We start from the raw sequence: 14,065 nt of genomic DNA on the forward strand, positions 1-14,065 counted from the left end.
TAAATAATCGTGTTTATGAGCGAAAACTACATTATCTTAATCTCCAAAAAATCTCCACCAATCAAAGAATGGAAACCAGCCGTTTTTCCCGATTTTTTGCTTCTAATCAAAGTTTGTGATTCACATCGTAGTTGGTGGTTGGTTTATTTTATGGCTTATAATTATTTAATAAAAATCCTTATGTTTAAAAATAATTCTGAAAAAGCTCCGCCCATTCCTCGTTCAGGAGAAATCGACATTCTATGCGTTGTTTTAATTTCTGTGGTTTTGAGGCACCGCTGGACTGACAGCTCTGTATAGGAACAGCCAAATACACTCGAGCCGAATCATTTCTTCTCTTCAGTGGCTGTTATTGAAATGCTTTAACTGTGGAGATCTTCCGGCCTTCATGTCAAGCCTTCGGGATAGTGTGCATTCCGCATTTCCCACTGTCCTCCCATAGCTTGTCCATGCCGGTCCGGCGCTTCTCGGGGGTCATGGAGAGCTCCGGGTCCGCCGAGCCCAGGGAGCTGTTCGAGGCCTGCAGGAGCGGAGATCTGGGGCGGGTGAAGAGGCTCCTGTGTCCGGTGAATGTGAACAGCAGGGACACCGCAGGGAGGAAATCCACCCCACTGCACTTCGCTGCGGGTGAGCGCCACTCTCCTTCCTATTCCGTTCTATTCGTTTTGTTTTCTAAACCAAGATTCTAATTTATTCAAACATGTTCTATATGTCTATTATTTTCTTTTCTGTTCTTTCAATAGATGTTATCTGTATCAACATCAGTATCACTGGCATTGTATAATTTATCCCAAACACAGTTGTATTTGCATATCATTAATAATTAATCAGTTACACAAGACAAAAGCTTTTGTGATCATATATAGGGTTTTTGAGATAAATTAATTGCTAGTGTAATTTCATTATTACTGTAAATATATAATTAAGTAGGCTGCTGGGAACACCATGTGCTTCTATGCGTATATGTATCTTTCTGATACACTTGAAATCACATGTTGTTGTAATTGCTATTAATATATTTATATGTGAAATGCAGCATAGACACCTAGTTATGTTTTTTTATACTAAACTACAAATACTAATATGGTTTATATGTAGTTTACATACAACTTTTATTGTTTAAGTATAGTGAAAACTTGCAAAGGCTAAAATTAATGCATAGTTAAATTACTAATTGTGCAGATTAATGAATAAAATACAAATACAATTATTAATTTTAAAATAATGATTAAAATCAAAATTATAATCAAATTAAGTAATGCAATTATTATTTTAAAAATAAAATCATAAATTGGATTATGGTTTTCTATTATAAAAAAGGTTGTACATGTTATGTTTTCAGTAAAATGATTGATTGTAAAGAAAAAATGTTGAGACACCTGTCATGAAAATAAGTCTTACATCCCATAATGATAATAATTGTAATAGTAATTAGTATTACTCCGTTTGACATATAATAAACACAACTATGTTGTTTTCACTGACACTATTTAAAAAAAAAATTATTAGTGTTTATTAGTGTTTTATTGATTTTTTTGCATGATATTGACGAAATTCCCTAAAAATCTCAGTATCACACAGTGTAATGTTGAAGTTGTGCCTAATGGAAGCGGTCCATCTATTAAGCCCACGGCTGTGTGACGGCCCACTCTTCTGTGGCAGGTTTTGGCCGTAGAGATGTGGTGGACTACCTCCTTCAGCACGGAGCAAATGTGCACGCCCGCGATGATGGTGGCCTCATCTCGCTCCACAACGCCTGCTCGTTTGGTCACGCTGAAGTCGTCAACCTGCTCCTGCGACACGGGGCCGATGCCAACTCCAGAGACAACTGGAATTACACCCCGCTGCACGAGGCTGCCATCAAGGGCAAGACCGACGTCTGCATCGGTAAAGCCTCTTAGTGATAAAGTTTACAGGATGCTTTCAACTTGTTTTGATGAAAAAAGTACATTAAACCTGGATTAAGCCTCGTTTGCATGTTGAATGTATAATGCAGCTGTTTAAATCATATTTGTCATTTGTAGTTTTGCTGCAACATGGTGCTGAGCCAACGATCCGAAACACTGATGGAAGGACAGCGCTTGACCTGGCTGAACCCTCCACCAAAGCTGTACTGACCGGTGAGTGAGCTCTCAAACCTCAGACTTGGGATCAGGATCCAGTTTTATCCAAAACTAGTCTGCAGTCCAATTGAAAATAATGAAAATGAAGACTGTTGTGAAATGATAGAAGGACAGTAAATGAACAAAAACATGCTTCATTTTCATCATGAGTTGCCCACACATGCAGTGTGGTGCGATTCATAAAGAAATGATTCCTTTGAATGGATGTTTTTTTTTTATAAATAGGTCCAAAAGACTTACCAAACCTATTTGTAAGTCTTTTGGAACAACTCATTATATACACTTGACAAGTATCATGTAAAAGTCATCATGTCAAAAAATATCCACCAGTTACATCACATTACAGTAGTGATTTTTTTCACACATTTCCATGTACAAAATGCATCAGAAATATGGTGGAGATCACAAAGTGAGCTATGTGACCCAAGTTGTCCTTAACATGAGAATGTGTCATATTAAGTGCTTCAAACTGAATAGCATATAGTTTAATGCAGCTTGCCCTGTTGGGTGCATTGACAGATGCTATTTCAAGCGATTGAGAGGTTAATTTTGATTCCCATAATTTCCTATGCACTATTTGTTTATAAGGCTAGTAATTGGCAATTTGCTGGTGACTTTCCTTTCATTTAGGCTCAAATGAGATTTCCATTTATGTTAATATACTTCATTCTTTCTTAAATCTAGGTGACTATAGAAAGGATGAACTCCTCGAGAGCGCACGGTAATAACAATTTAAGCTCAAAATTGTTCAGGAGGCCTGAGGAGAGATGAATATTGCTGAGCTAAATTGCTGTCGTGACTAGCATTGTTCCTTTAATTGACTTGGTGCTCAATGCTTTTATACAGAAGTGGAAATGAAGAAAAACTGATGAGCCTCCTCACACCATTAAATGTGAACTGTTCCGCTAGTGATGGAAGGAAGGTGAGTTTTATATATATAGGCTAAATTTATCTCCGTATCTGTTTGACAGTGTGATTGTTAATGTATAACCATATTCAAATGTTCTTAACATTGTTGAGCCACTCACATAAGACACATAATGTAGCCAGGCATTGCATGTGTAATCTCTCCAGGTTTGAATAAATCATTTGCATATGTGTTTGTGAATGGATTGTTTGTTGGTTTCAGTCCACGCCTCTGCATTTGGCTGCGGGTTATAATCGCGTGAAGACAGTGCAGCTGTTGTTGCAGCATGGAGCTGACGTGCACGCAAAAGACAAAGGGTACGATGTCTATCTCCAGTGTGACTTGAAGTGCAGTACAAGTTAAGCTCTATTCTTTCACTTAGCACAGAAATGCAGTTTGTAAAAAATCAAATAAAACTTGTGAAGCACTCACAATGGAAGTCAAGATGCTCCGTAGGCATAACTCCAGTCTTTTTTTAATGCTTGTGCGTGTATTGTGCAATGTTGTGGGCTTTACTACCTTACTACAGATGCACAGTACTATCAGTACCATATTGCTTTATCGGCTGATAAGATCATTAAAAAAAAAAATTATCAGTATTGGTGGATATTGGATTAAAACGGAGTAATTTGTAATTAAAATGAACATTTTTTTGAGTAATAATTTTGAATCCAATTAAATGATTAATCAAATAAATATAAAGACAGATTCATTGATTATCAAAATAATCATTGTCAGTGGTTCCCAAAAAGTGGTTATCAAAAAGCTGCATCCTATTTTCATTTTTCATACAGTACATTATAATGTTAATACTGGCCATGTTGGCCAGAATTTTAAGTCAAGTCAAGTCACCTTTATTTATATAGCGCTTTTAAGAATACAGATTGTGTCAAAGCACTTAACAGTATCAGATTGGAGGATAGAGTGTCAGTAATGTATAAAAATAAGATTAAACACTCAATTTTCAGTTATAGGCATTTCATTATTGAATTCAGTGATGTCATTGTCTAGCTCAGATTAGTTTAAATAGTATCTGTGCAATCAAATTGACGATAATCACTAGAAATCAAGTGTCCCCAACTGAGCAAGCCAGATGCAACAGTGGCAAGGAACCAAAACTCCCTCTGTGACAGAATGGAGAAAAAAACCTTGGGAGAAACCAGGCTCAGTCGGGGGGCCAGTTCTCCTCTGGCCAGGATATTATTGTTTATTTGTTTAAATATTGATTTAATTACAATTTTAAATGTATAAATGTATTATATTTCTATTTTTATATTGTTGCAATTTCTAACAATAATAGTATTATGTAGTTAGGTATTTTATTATATTTTTAGTTATTTTGTTTTATTTTTAGTTTTATTGTATTTTTAGTCAAGGTCTTCACTGGGGATATGTCCCCGGGGCTAATCCAGGTGTCCGGCCTCCGCGGATGATCAAGGCTGCAGACATCATCTCCCGGTGCCGATCCACCATCTGATCCGGACACGGACTGAGAAACAGAATAAGAAAGAAACAGACAAATATTAGCGGAGATGCCATTCTTCTTACGATGTAACGAGTACATCATGTGTTATGAGGAGTGTTCCCAGTTCCGGTTGATCTAATTAATGCAGCCTAACAATCCTTTAACGGATTTGAATAATAGAAGTATAGTAGTGTGTTATGTGTAAGCCAGGTTAAAGAAATGTTTCTTTAATCTAGATTTAAACTGACAGAGTGTGTCTGCCTCCCGAACAGTGTTAGATAGATTGTTCCAGAGTTTGGGTGCTAAATAGGAAAAGGATCTGCCGCCCGCAGTCGATTTTGATATTCTAGGTATTATCAAACGGCCCGAGTTTTGAGAACGCAGCGAACATGGAGGACTATAATGTGATAAGAGCTCGCTCAAGTACTGAGGAGCTAAGCCATTCAGGGCTTTATAAGTAATTAACAAGATTTTAAAATCTATACGATGTTTGATAGGGAGCCAGTGCAGTATTGACAGAACCGGGCTAATATGGTCATACTTCCTTGTTCTAGTAAGGACTCTAGCTGCTGCATTTTGGACCAACTGTAGTTTGTTGATCAAGCGTGCAGAATAACCACCCAGTAAAGCATCTAACCTTGAGGTCATAAACGCATGAATTAGTATTTCTGCATTTGACGTTGAGAGCATAGGTCGCAATTTAGATATGTTTTTGAGATGGAAAAACGCAGTTTTAAAAGAGTATTTCACCCAAAAAATTTAAATTTATTGAAAACGTATTCACCCTCGGGCCAGCCAAGACATAGATGAGTTAGTTTCTTCATCTGATCAGATTTGGAGAAATGTAGCATTACATCACTTGCTAATAAATGGATCCTCTGCAGTGAATGGGTGCCGTCAGAATTAGCTGATAAATGCATCACCATAATCCACAAGCAATCTACACAAATCTAGTCCATCAATTAACGTTTTGTAAAGTGAAAAACTGTGTGTTTGTAAGAAACAAATCCAACATTAAAATATTTTTATCTTCATGTGTATTTTATCCGGAAGCCACAGTTTTTTATTTCATACAAACAAACAAACAGTTTTTCACTTCACAAGATGTTAACTAATGGACTGGAGTTGTGTGGATTTCTTGTAAATTATTGTGATGTTTTATCAACTGTTTGGACTCTCATTCTGACGGCACCCATTCACTGCAGGGGATCCATTTATGAGCAAGTGATGTAATGCCAAATTTCTCCAAATCTGTTCCCATGAGAAAACAAACTCACCTACATCTTGAAAGGCCTGAGTGTGAGTACATTTTCAGCAAATTGTAATTTTTCGAGGAACTATTCCTTTAATAACAGTGCATAAATATTAAATTGATGTAGCTTTGTACAGATGAGGTTAGTATTTAATTTGATTATACTAGTCTCACGTTAACATGTATAATTATGGCAATACTTTCAAAACTATGTGTATTATCCCCTTGACTCAAAATAGTTTACTTAACTTTGAACCCAATCATTCATATAAAGGCAGTGTAGCCAAAAGTCAAAAATCTTTCTTCATTATTGTACTCACAAAATCTTGTGTATTCAATTTGGTCTTGTTTACAGTGATCTTGTGCCTCTTCATAACGCCTGTTCATACGGTCACTATGAGGTAGCTGAGTTGCTTGTGAAGGTAGGTTTATGCTATTCACACTTTTCTTTCTTGTCTGCTATCTTGTTCTGAATTTGTTGGTTTTAGCCAAAGTAATAACAGCACTCCATCTGTTCATTTTTACTCAGCATGGTGCTTGTGTCAATGCTATGGACCTGTGGCAGTTCACACCTTTACATGAGGCAGCCTCAAAAAACAGAGTGGAGGTCTGTTCGCTCCTGCTCAGCTACAGCGCCGACCCCACCTTCCTCAACTGCCACAACAAGAGCGCCATCGATCTGGCCCCGACCGCCTTTCTGAAAGAGCGCCTGGCGTGTAAGCGTGTGACTGCTACAAAGACCAACTCTCATTTTTTCTGGATCGTCATTGACTGACGGGGTGCTGCTCTTTGTTGCAGATGAGTTCAGAGGTCATTCTTTGCTGCAGGCGGCACGTGAGGCGGACATGGCACGCTTTAAAAAACACCTCTCCCTTGAGACCATCAACTTCAAACACCCTCTAACGCAAGAAACAGCTCTAGTAAGGTTATATTTGTATTATTTAACAAATAATATAATTATTTAATAAATACGCTACACATAATGAATAATTATTAGAAATCTCTTATGTTCACTAAATCTGCATTTATTCTATTAAAAATGTAGTAAAACAGTAATGTTGTGAAATATTATTACAATTTAAAATAAGTGTTTTCTGTTTTAATATATTTTAAAATGTAATTTATTCCTGTAATCAAAGATACATTTTCAGCATCATTACTCCAGTCTTCAGTGTCACATGATCCTTCAGAAATCATTCTAATATGCTCATTTGCTGCTCAAAAAACATTTCTTCATATTATTATTAATGCTGGGAACAGTCGTGCTGCTTAATATTTTTGTAGAAACCGTGATACCTTTTAAAAGAACAGCATTTGTTTAAAATTTGTTTTTATTATTATTATAAAAGTGTTTACTCTCAATTTTGAATAACTTAATGCCTTTCTTTCTGAATAAAAGTCTGAGTAAAAATCACACTGAACCTAAACTTTTGACTGGTACATTTTTTCTGGAAATTCGACAAAAAATATTTTCTTATTTAAATCATTATATTTAAAACAGTAGTTCCCAACCAGAGGACCTCTATTTTAATAATCAAAATTTTTAACAACCCCCATTAAAAATGAGCTGTTATGTTTTAATGCAACAACACAAACATTCAAATAATGACATTAACAATGATGGCCGGATTTTAAATGAACAAAAAATGTTGGTTGGTTTACTACAATAAACCATGCTGTTCTGTTAATAATTATCCGATTTTTAAAATGCACACATTAGCCTATTTTTCATCAATAGGTAAAAATTTACAACGGTGCATTTGCATCGTTTTGAACCAAAATGGTAAAAGGCTGAATGAAATTGTAAATCCACTGACTGACAGCAGGTGGCGCTTATGGAAGAGGAGAAATAGAGCTGTTTCCCCGGTAACCGCTGTAAACAAAGCAGTGCTGCAATTATACAGAGAAAAGATGAAAAGAAAATGCCATCAACACTTTTCTCAAGACAGTCAGTTACCTTCAGAGAGACATTCATATAATTCATTCATATTTTATTTCATATAATTTGCTTCCTTAAAACCTTTCACTGCCTTCCACCATATTTTCACACAAAACAAAACGAACGCTGAATGGTGCCCTTGCTTAATGTTCAAGAGTATTTACATGAGTTTTTCAAATTTAGCTAATCAAATACGGTTTTAATGATAATTCAGAATATTAAAATGCAGTACTAACCATCTGAACTTTCATCTTGGTTTATTGTCGTACTGTAATTGTTTCATCCCTATTTGTGTTTGCGAGCTTGGAGACCCCTTTAGCAACAAGCGGGGTTGGAAACCACTGATTTAAAGGGGTCATATGATGTTGCTAAAAAGAACAATATTTTGTGTATTTGGTGTAATGCAATGTGTTTACGTGGTTCGAGGTTCAAAAAACACATTATTTTCCACATACTGTACATTATTGTTGCTCCTCTATGCGCCGCCTTTCTGAAACGCGTCGATTTTTACAAAGCTCATCGCTCTGAGAAGCGAGGTGTGCTCTGATTGGACAGGTATCCAGTGCATTGTGATTGGCCGAATACCTCAAGCGTGAGACGGAAATGTTACGCCCCTTACCATGTTGTGATGCCATGTCCTGGCGCGACGCGACTAAAACAATAAAACCCACTATAAACGAAGTAATTTGTTGCATTAGTGAGGATTGCGCCGCATAAACATAACATCATGTCTGCGTTTGTGATCGGAGAAACACCAAACAAGCACTACTCTACACTGCTCAAAACTCGCTTTGATTAGTCAGTAGCAAATTCTTCAAATATCGAAACGTACTTACAGGCTGTGAGTCAGATGCACCAGACTGTCCTTACAACGTTGGAATTGCCCCACAGCCATTCATAGTGTTCACATTGTAGGCTACACTCTCCAAGGTTCAGGAAACGGTCCTCTGTAAAATGCGCTGCACACACTCTACTATTTGCGTTGCACTGTTCTGGAACAGTGTTGTAAATATAACTTAACCACTGATTTTTAGTTGTGTACTCATTTGGAAGGCCAAACAAAGTACTTTCGCTTTCACGACGAAACACACAGTGTCTCTACGACATGGCGGCGGCAGCAACAATACTACAGTGTGAATGAAAGTTATGCCTTCTTTCATTGCGTATACGTTTGGGCGGTGTTATGCAAATCTTCCCACACCATGGGAACGTAGACGTGGGGGCATGTTTGAACGAGCCGTTTTAGGAAGGCGTGGCAGAGTCTTAACTTTTATTAAGGATAGGTCTATCTCTTTGGGTTTGAGACTTTAATCTTTGCAGCTTTACAGATCTTATATATGCACAAACAGCTTGTAATACTCCAAAAACAAAGGAAAGCATTAAATTGCATCATATGACCCCTTTAAAGGCTCAAAACATTAACTGTAAAAAGCATATTTCCGGCTCTAAAATCCTATTTGATGAGCCACATTTCAAGGCGTTAAAGAATATTTGATATCCGCACACCTGTGAATACTACAATAGAACACAGAGCATCCAAAGAACATTTTTGATTATGGTTTTATAGGAGTTGAAGTGAATAAAAGAGATTTCTGTGATTGTCTTTGATAGCATTGTGTCTCCACGTCGCCCTATCCCAAGAGGAAACAGATCTGTGAATTGCTGCTCAGGAAAGGCTCCAACGTCAATGAAAAGAACAAAGAGTGAGTCAGTCAGTAACGATGTTCAAAGGATTTATTTAACACATGAATTTGTATCATGTGCAGTAATAACTTCTGGATCTCTGTCTTTCACACAGCTTCCTCACACCTCTGCATCTTGCCGCTGAGAAGTCCCACAATGACATCATCGAGGTGTTGGTGAAACACGAGGCGAAGGTAAGTGAGATTTTTCACAGCTGCAGTAAAGAGTACTCAATTATACATAGGCATGATGTTGTCACATTCATTTTGTCTGCCTCTAGTTAGGTCATCAGGAATGAAAATACATAAATCTGGGATTGAACATGCAATTAAAATTGGACCATTTCATTTTTCATATTCCTTTAGTACATAATCCAGTGACTTCCCAAGTCCCATGCTTTATGTTTTGTCTTGTTGAATATCCATTGAATACATTTATTTCATACTAAGTATAGTTCAAAATCTATTAACGCATTTACTGACATATCGCTTGAGACTTACTTACATAAAAATGATAATTAAACTTTATTTGGAGTACTATTTGTGCACAACACACATTTCTAAAATGTGTTTTAATGTCACTATTGATGAGGATTGTATGATTTTTGAATAATATCAGTCTTTAAATGCAAGAAATTTAAAGTGTACCTGAAGTATACTTGCAATAGTTGCATTTTAGCACAATCAAATACACTTCAGTATATATTTATTTGGACTTCAGCACTACTTCCACACAATTAAAGTGCATTAAGTACAAAATAAGTTGTTCCAATTTAGCAGACTTTAAGTATACCAGTTTAGTATACCTATACGAAAGTGTAATTGCAGGGTATTTGTAGTAAGTACATAAATACAGCATGTAAATGTATTTGGCAAATGAATTTGTATTATGAATTAATGAATGAATGATGCATTTATATAGCGCTTTTATTGTGTATTGCCGTACACCCAAAGTGCTTTACAATCATGTGGGGGTCTCTCCTCAACCACCACCAGTGGATGATGCAACGGCAGCCACAGTACAACAGCGCCAGTGCGCTCACCACACACCAGCTACAGGTGGAGAGGAGAGAGTGATAGAGCCAATCAAGTGGATGGGGATTACTAGGAGGCCATGATTGATAAGGGCCAGTGGAGGGAATTTGGCCAGGACACCGGGGTTAAACCCCTACTCTTTATGAGAAGTGCCAGGGGATTTTTAGTGACCACAAAGAGTCAGAACCTTGGGTTAACGTCTCATCTGAAAGACGGTGCTTTTGACAGTATAGTGTCCCCGTCACTATACTGGGGCGTTAGGACCCACACAGACCGCAGGGTGAGCACCCCCTGCTGGCCTCACTAACACCTCTTCCAACAGCAACCTAGTTTTCCCAGGAGGTCTCCCATCCAGGTACTGACCAGGCTCAACCCTGCCTAGCTTCAGTGGGCAACCAGTCTTGGGCTGCAGGGTGATATGGCTGTGCCATTATGTGCATGAAATAAATGTATTTCAAATACATTTTAGTATATTTATTTTTCACTAGGGCAGTGTCTCTCGGAAATACATAAAAAAATATTTTGACTTGTCCCTGAGTTTATAGAAACAAACAAAAATTATGTTGATTGTAATGCACTGGTACTTTGCAAAAAAAAATTTAATAAATTTGTAATTTTAAAAGTAAAAAGCTGTAAAAATGCTACAGTAAAAACCTGTTAATCGATTAACAGTAAGTTCCCTCTATAAGTAATGTCATGTAATGTACAGTAAAATACTGCTAAATGTATGAGTTTTTAAAAGTGAAAAAAAAATAGTAAATTGACATTCCCAGAATTTCCTATGTGACACTACACAGTTGATGTTTTTTCCATTTAAATAACTATGTTTCTTAGTTTTTTTTTCCTTATCAGTTATGTACATTAGGCATTATGTTACATCTTATGTTGATAAATTAATGATTATTGCATGTGGCTTTCTCATTGCTACCTATGTTTTTATGGTGGGTCTCAGCATAAAGGTACAAAACTGATTTTAGTACTTCAGTTGGTTGGTATATTAACATTATCAGTTAATAAAATATACACTGTTTTACAAACAATTAATAGCGATCATTCGCATCCACAATAAAAGTTTTTGTTTACATAAAATATGTTGTGTGTATTGCGTATATTTATTATGTATATATAAATACACACACATGCATGTATACATTTCAGAAAATATGTTATGCTCATATATTAAGTATATTTATATATTAATATAAATATAGACATGTAACTATATACTGTATGTGTGTGTATTTATATATGCATAATAAATATACACAGAACACACACATATATTATGTAAACAAAAACTTTTATTTTGGATGCGATTAATCACAATTAATCGTTTTGACAGCACTACCATAAATGCAAGTTAAATCTATAAAACTATAAATGTTGCTGCTGTATTTTTTGCTGTAAATTTCTGGGAAGCACAGCTGCTGATTTATACTGCAAATATGTTCAGTTATTTTCTGTCAGCGTGTTGTTGTTTTGTGCAGGTGAATGCAGTAGATAACCTGGGTCAGACGGCGCTGCACCGCGCGGCTCGCTGCGGCCATCTGCAGACCTGTCGTATGCTCCTGAGTGCTGGATGTGACCCGCTCATCACCTCTCTACAGGGCTTCTCACCCTTCCAGCTCGCCAATGAAAGCATTCAGGAGATACTGCATGGTGACGTTTACTTCAGATTCACCATTTCCTCACCCTCATGTCCTTCAAAACCTGTATGACTTTCTTCTTAGAAATTTTGAAAAAAGGTGCAATAAAAATGTATCTATAAATAACTTAATTCTATATATATATATATATCTATCTATAATTAATTTCTTAATAAAGGGACACAAGGAGACATTTACAAGAAAAATATTTTATATATATATATATATATATTTTGAATATTCGTTCGGTGGATTGGCATTCGATTTTCAACATAATTCATCAACAGTCGATCATAAGCAATTGTGCCGTTTTAATTTAATTTCAACATGCAGTTTGCACACTATATCTAGTCAAAAATGTGAGTGAAACACTGTAAAGTGCTAATGTTTGCAGTTATAGAAAATATTTTTTGATTCCTAGAGGGAGCATGCACAGGCAACCCAGATACGGACAGGCAGCTGTTAGAGGCCTCAAAATCAGGAGATCTGGAAGTCGTAAAGGTAAGAACTAAAAATACACCAAAAAGTGAGATGTTTTTTCTCCCATATAGTTGTGGAATCATTATGAATTTGATTATACCAGATTCCCATGTTAGAGCGGACATTGTTCTTCACCTTTCCATGTAGAAGCTCTGTACTCTTCAGAACGTGAACTGTAGAGACGTTGAGGGAAGGCAGTCCACACCTCTGCACTTCGCTGCGGGATACAACCGTGTGGCTGTGGTGGAGTATCTGCTGCAGCACGGAGCTGATGTACATGCTAAAGACAAGGGGTGAGATGTCACAAGACCAGAGATCCAAATGTAGAGTCAAAAAGAAAGAGAATTTGTGCACCTCTGCAAAGCCACAGCACATTAAAATTATATTTTTCCAGAATTAGCTAGAGCCTACAGTCTAAACTGAATGAGATACGTGTTTATCCCAAAATAATACAAAAACAATAAATAGATAGCATCTGACTATTTCACTGGCTGCATTGTCATGAACGCATGACTCTTGTATGGAGACCCAAACTTGCAAAAATTGAAAATAAATAAAAGAATGTAATAATAGGAACATAAATAATGGAATATATGCTTTGAGAAAACAAATGCAATATATTTTTAATTCAATTTAGTCCTGAATTTATTTTTGTATGGTTTTCTTTTTTTTGCATTTCTTTTTTTCTTTATTTTATCAAGTCATTTAATCCGTTATTTATTTTCCTGTTATAAAATTTATTCATTAATTTGTTCATTTCTAATGGATTTTGGGCCTTCATACAATGGTGCTACATTAAAATAATAAAAAAAGTACATCATACATAAACAGACATGACTTTTATTGAAATAGACATGTACATGTTCTCTCTCATTAAACAGAGGTTATTCAATGAAATGTAATATATATTTTCATTTTTAGAACATTCTTTTTTTAATAAAACAGTTAATACACAGTTAAATTAAGTATTAAAATAATCTGTAAAATGTATTTTTTAAGTAAAACATAAAATAAAACATAAAATATGTTCCAAAAATAGCATATCCTTATTTAGTTGCTTCTGCAAACTGTATAAGAACTTCTTGAATTCTTTAAGAAACACTGGTGCAACAAATGGCAAAAAGACACACGTTTCCATATTGGTTTTGTGTGTCATGTTTTTGTGTGACATAGTGGTCTGGTTCCCTTGCACAATGCCTGCTCTTATGGGCATTATGAGGTTGCGGAGCTCCTTGTCCTTCATGGTGCTGTGGTTAACGTGGCCGACCTGTGGAAGTTCACCCCACTGCATGAGGCGGCCGCCAAGGGCAAATATGAGATCTGCAAACTGCTGCTTCAGGTATCCAAGAACTCCACTCTTCAGTTTTTAAATTTAATCATTTACATTATCAATGACAGTGATTTTTCTTTAGCGCTATGTTCACTACACTATAACGAAGTACTTCCATGATACAGCATGCAGAGTTGAAGCCCTGATCCCATCGTGATACTGAGAAAATGCCCTTCTTACTTGGAGAAGATGATAACACAGCTGCA

The 14,065-nt window shown here is 36.3% G+C and overlaps 1 protein-coding gene across 1 annotated transcript in view; it reads left to right on the forward strand.

Moving 5' to 3' along the window:
* Nucleotides 1-213: 213 nt before the first annotated feature.
* LOC306852147 (poly [ADP-ribose] polymerase tankyrase-2-like) overlaps nucleotides 214-14,065 on the forward strand; it is a 32,527-nt gene continuing 18,675 nt past the window's right edge. Inside the window, exons 1-15 of the mRNA XM_079388810.1 lie at nucleotides 214-627; nucleotides 1,663-1,887; nucleotides 2,025-2,120; nucleotides 2,808-2,844; nucleotides 2,970-3,045; nucleotides 3,253-3,347; nucleotides 6,103-6,169; nucleotides 6,277-6,463; nucleotides 6,546-6,667; nucleotides 9,298-9,389; nucleotides 9,485-9,563; nucleotides 11,891-12,062; nucleotides 12,471-12,550; nucleotides 12,677-12,822; nucleotides 13,703-13,868. Of these exons, the coding sequence (XP_079244936.1) occupies nucleotides 450-627; nucleotides 1,663-1,887; nucleotides 2,025-2,120; nucleotides 2,808-2,844; nucleotides 2,970-3,045; nucleotides 3,253-3,347; nucleotides 6,103-6,169; nucleotides 6,277-6,463; nucleotides 6,546-6,667; nucleotides 9,298-9,389; nucleotides 9,485-9,563; nucleotides 11,891-12,062; nucleotides 12,471-12,550; nucleotides 12,677-12,822; nucleotides 13,703-13,868 (1,818 nt within the window). The 5' untranslated portion in view covers nucleotides 214-449. The remainder of the gene's footprint in view (nucleotides 628-1,662; nucleotides 1,888-2,024; nucleotides 2,121-2,807; nucleotides 2,845-2,969; nucleotides 3,046-3,252; nucleotides 3,348-6,102; nucleotides 6,170-6,276; nucleotides 6,464-6,545; nucleotides 6,668-9,297; nucleotides 9,390-9,484; nucleotides 9,564-11,890; nucleotides 12,063-12,470; nucleotides 12,551-12,676; nucleotides 12,823-13,702; nucleotides 13,869-14,065) is intronic.

This window comes from Barbus barbus, assembly GCF_936440315.1.
Source record: "Barbus barbus genome assembly, chromosome: 32".
In the NCBI taxonomy this organism is placed as follows: domain Eukaryota; kingdom Metazoa; phylum Chordata; class Actinopteri; order Cypriniformes; family Cyprinidae; genus Barbus; species Barbus barbus.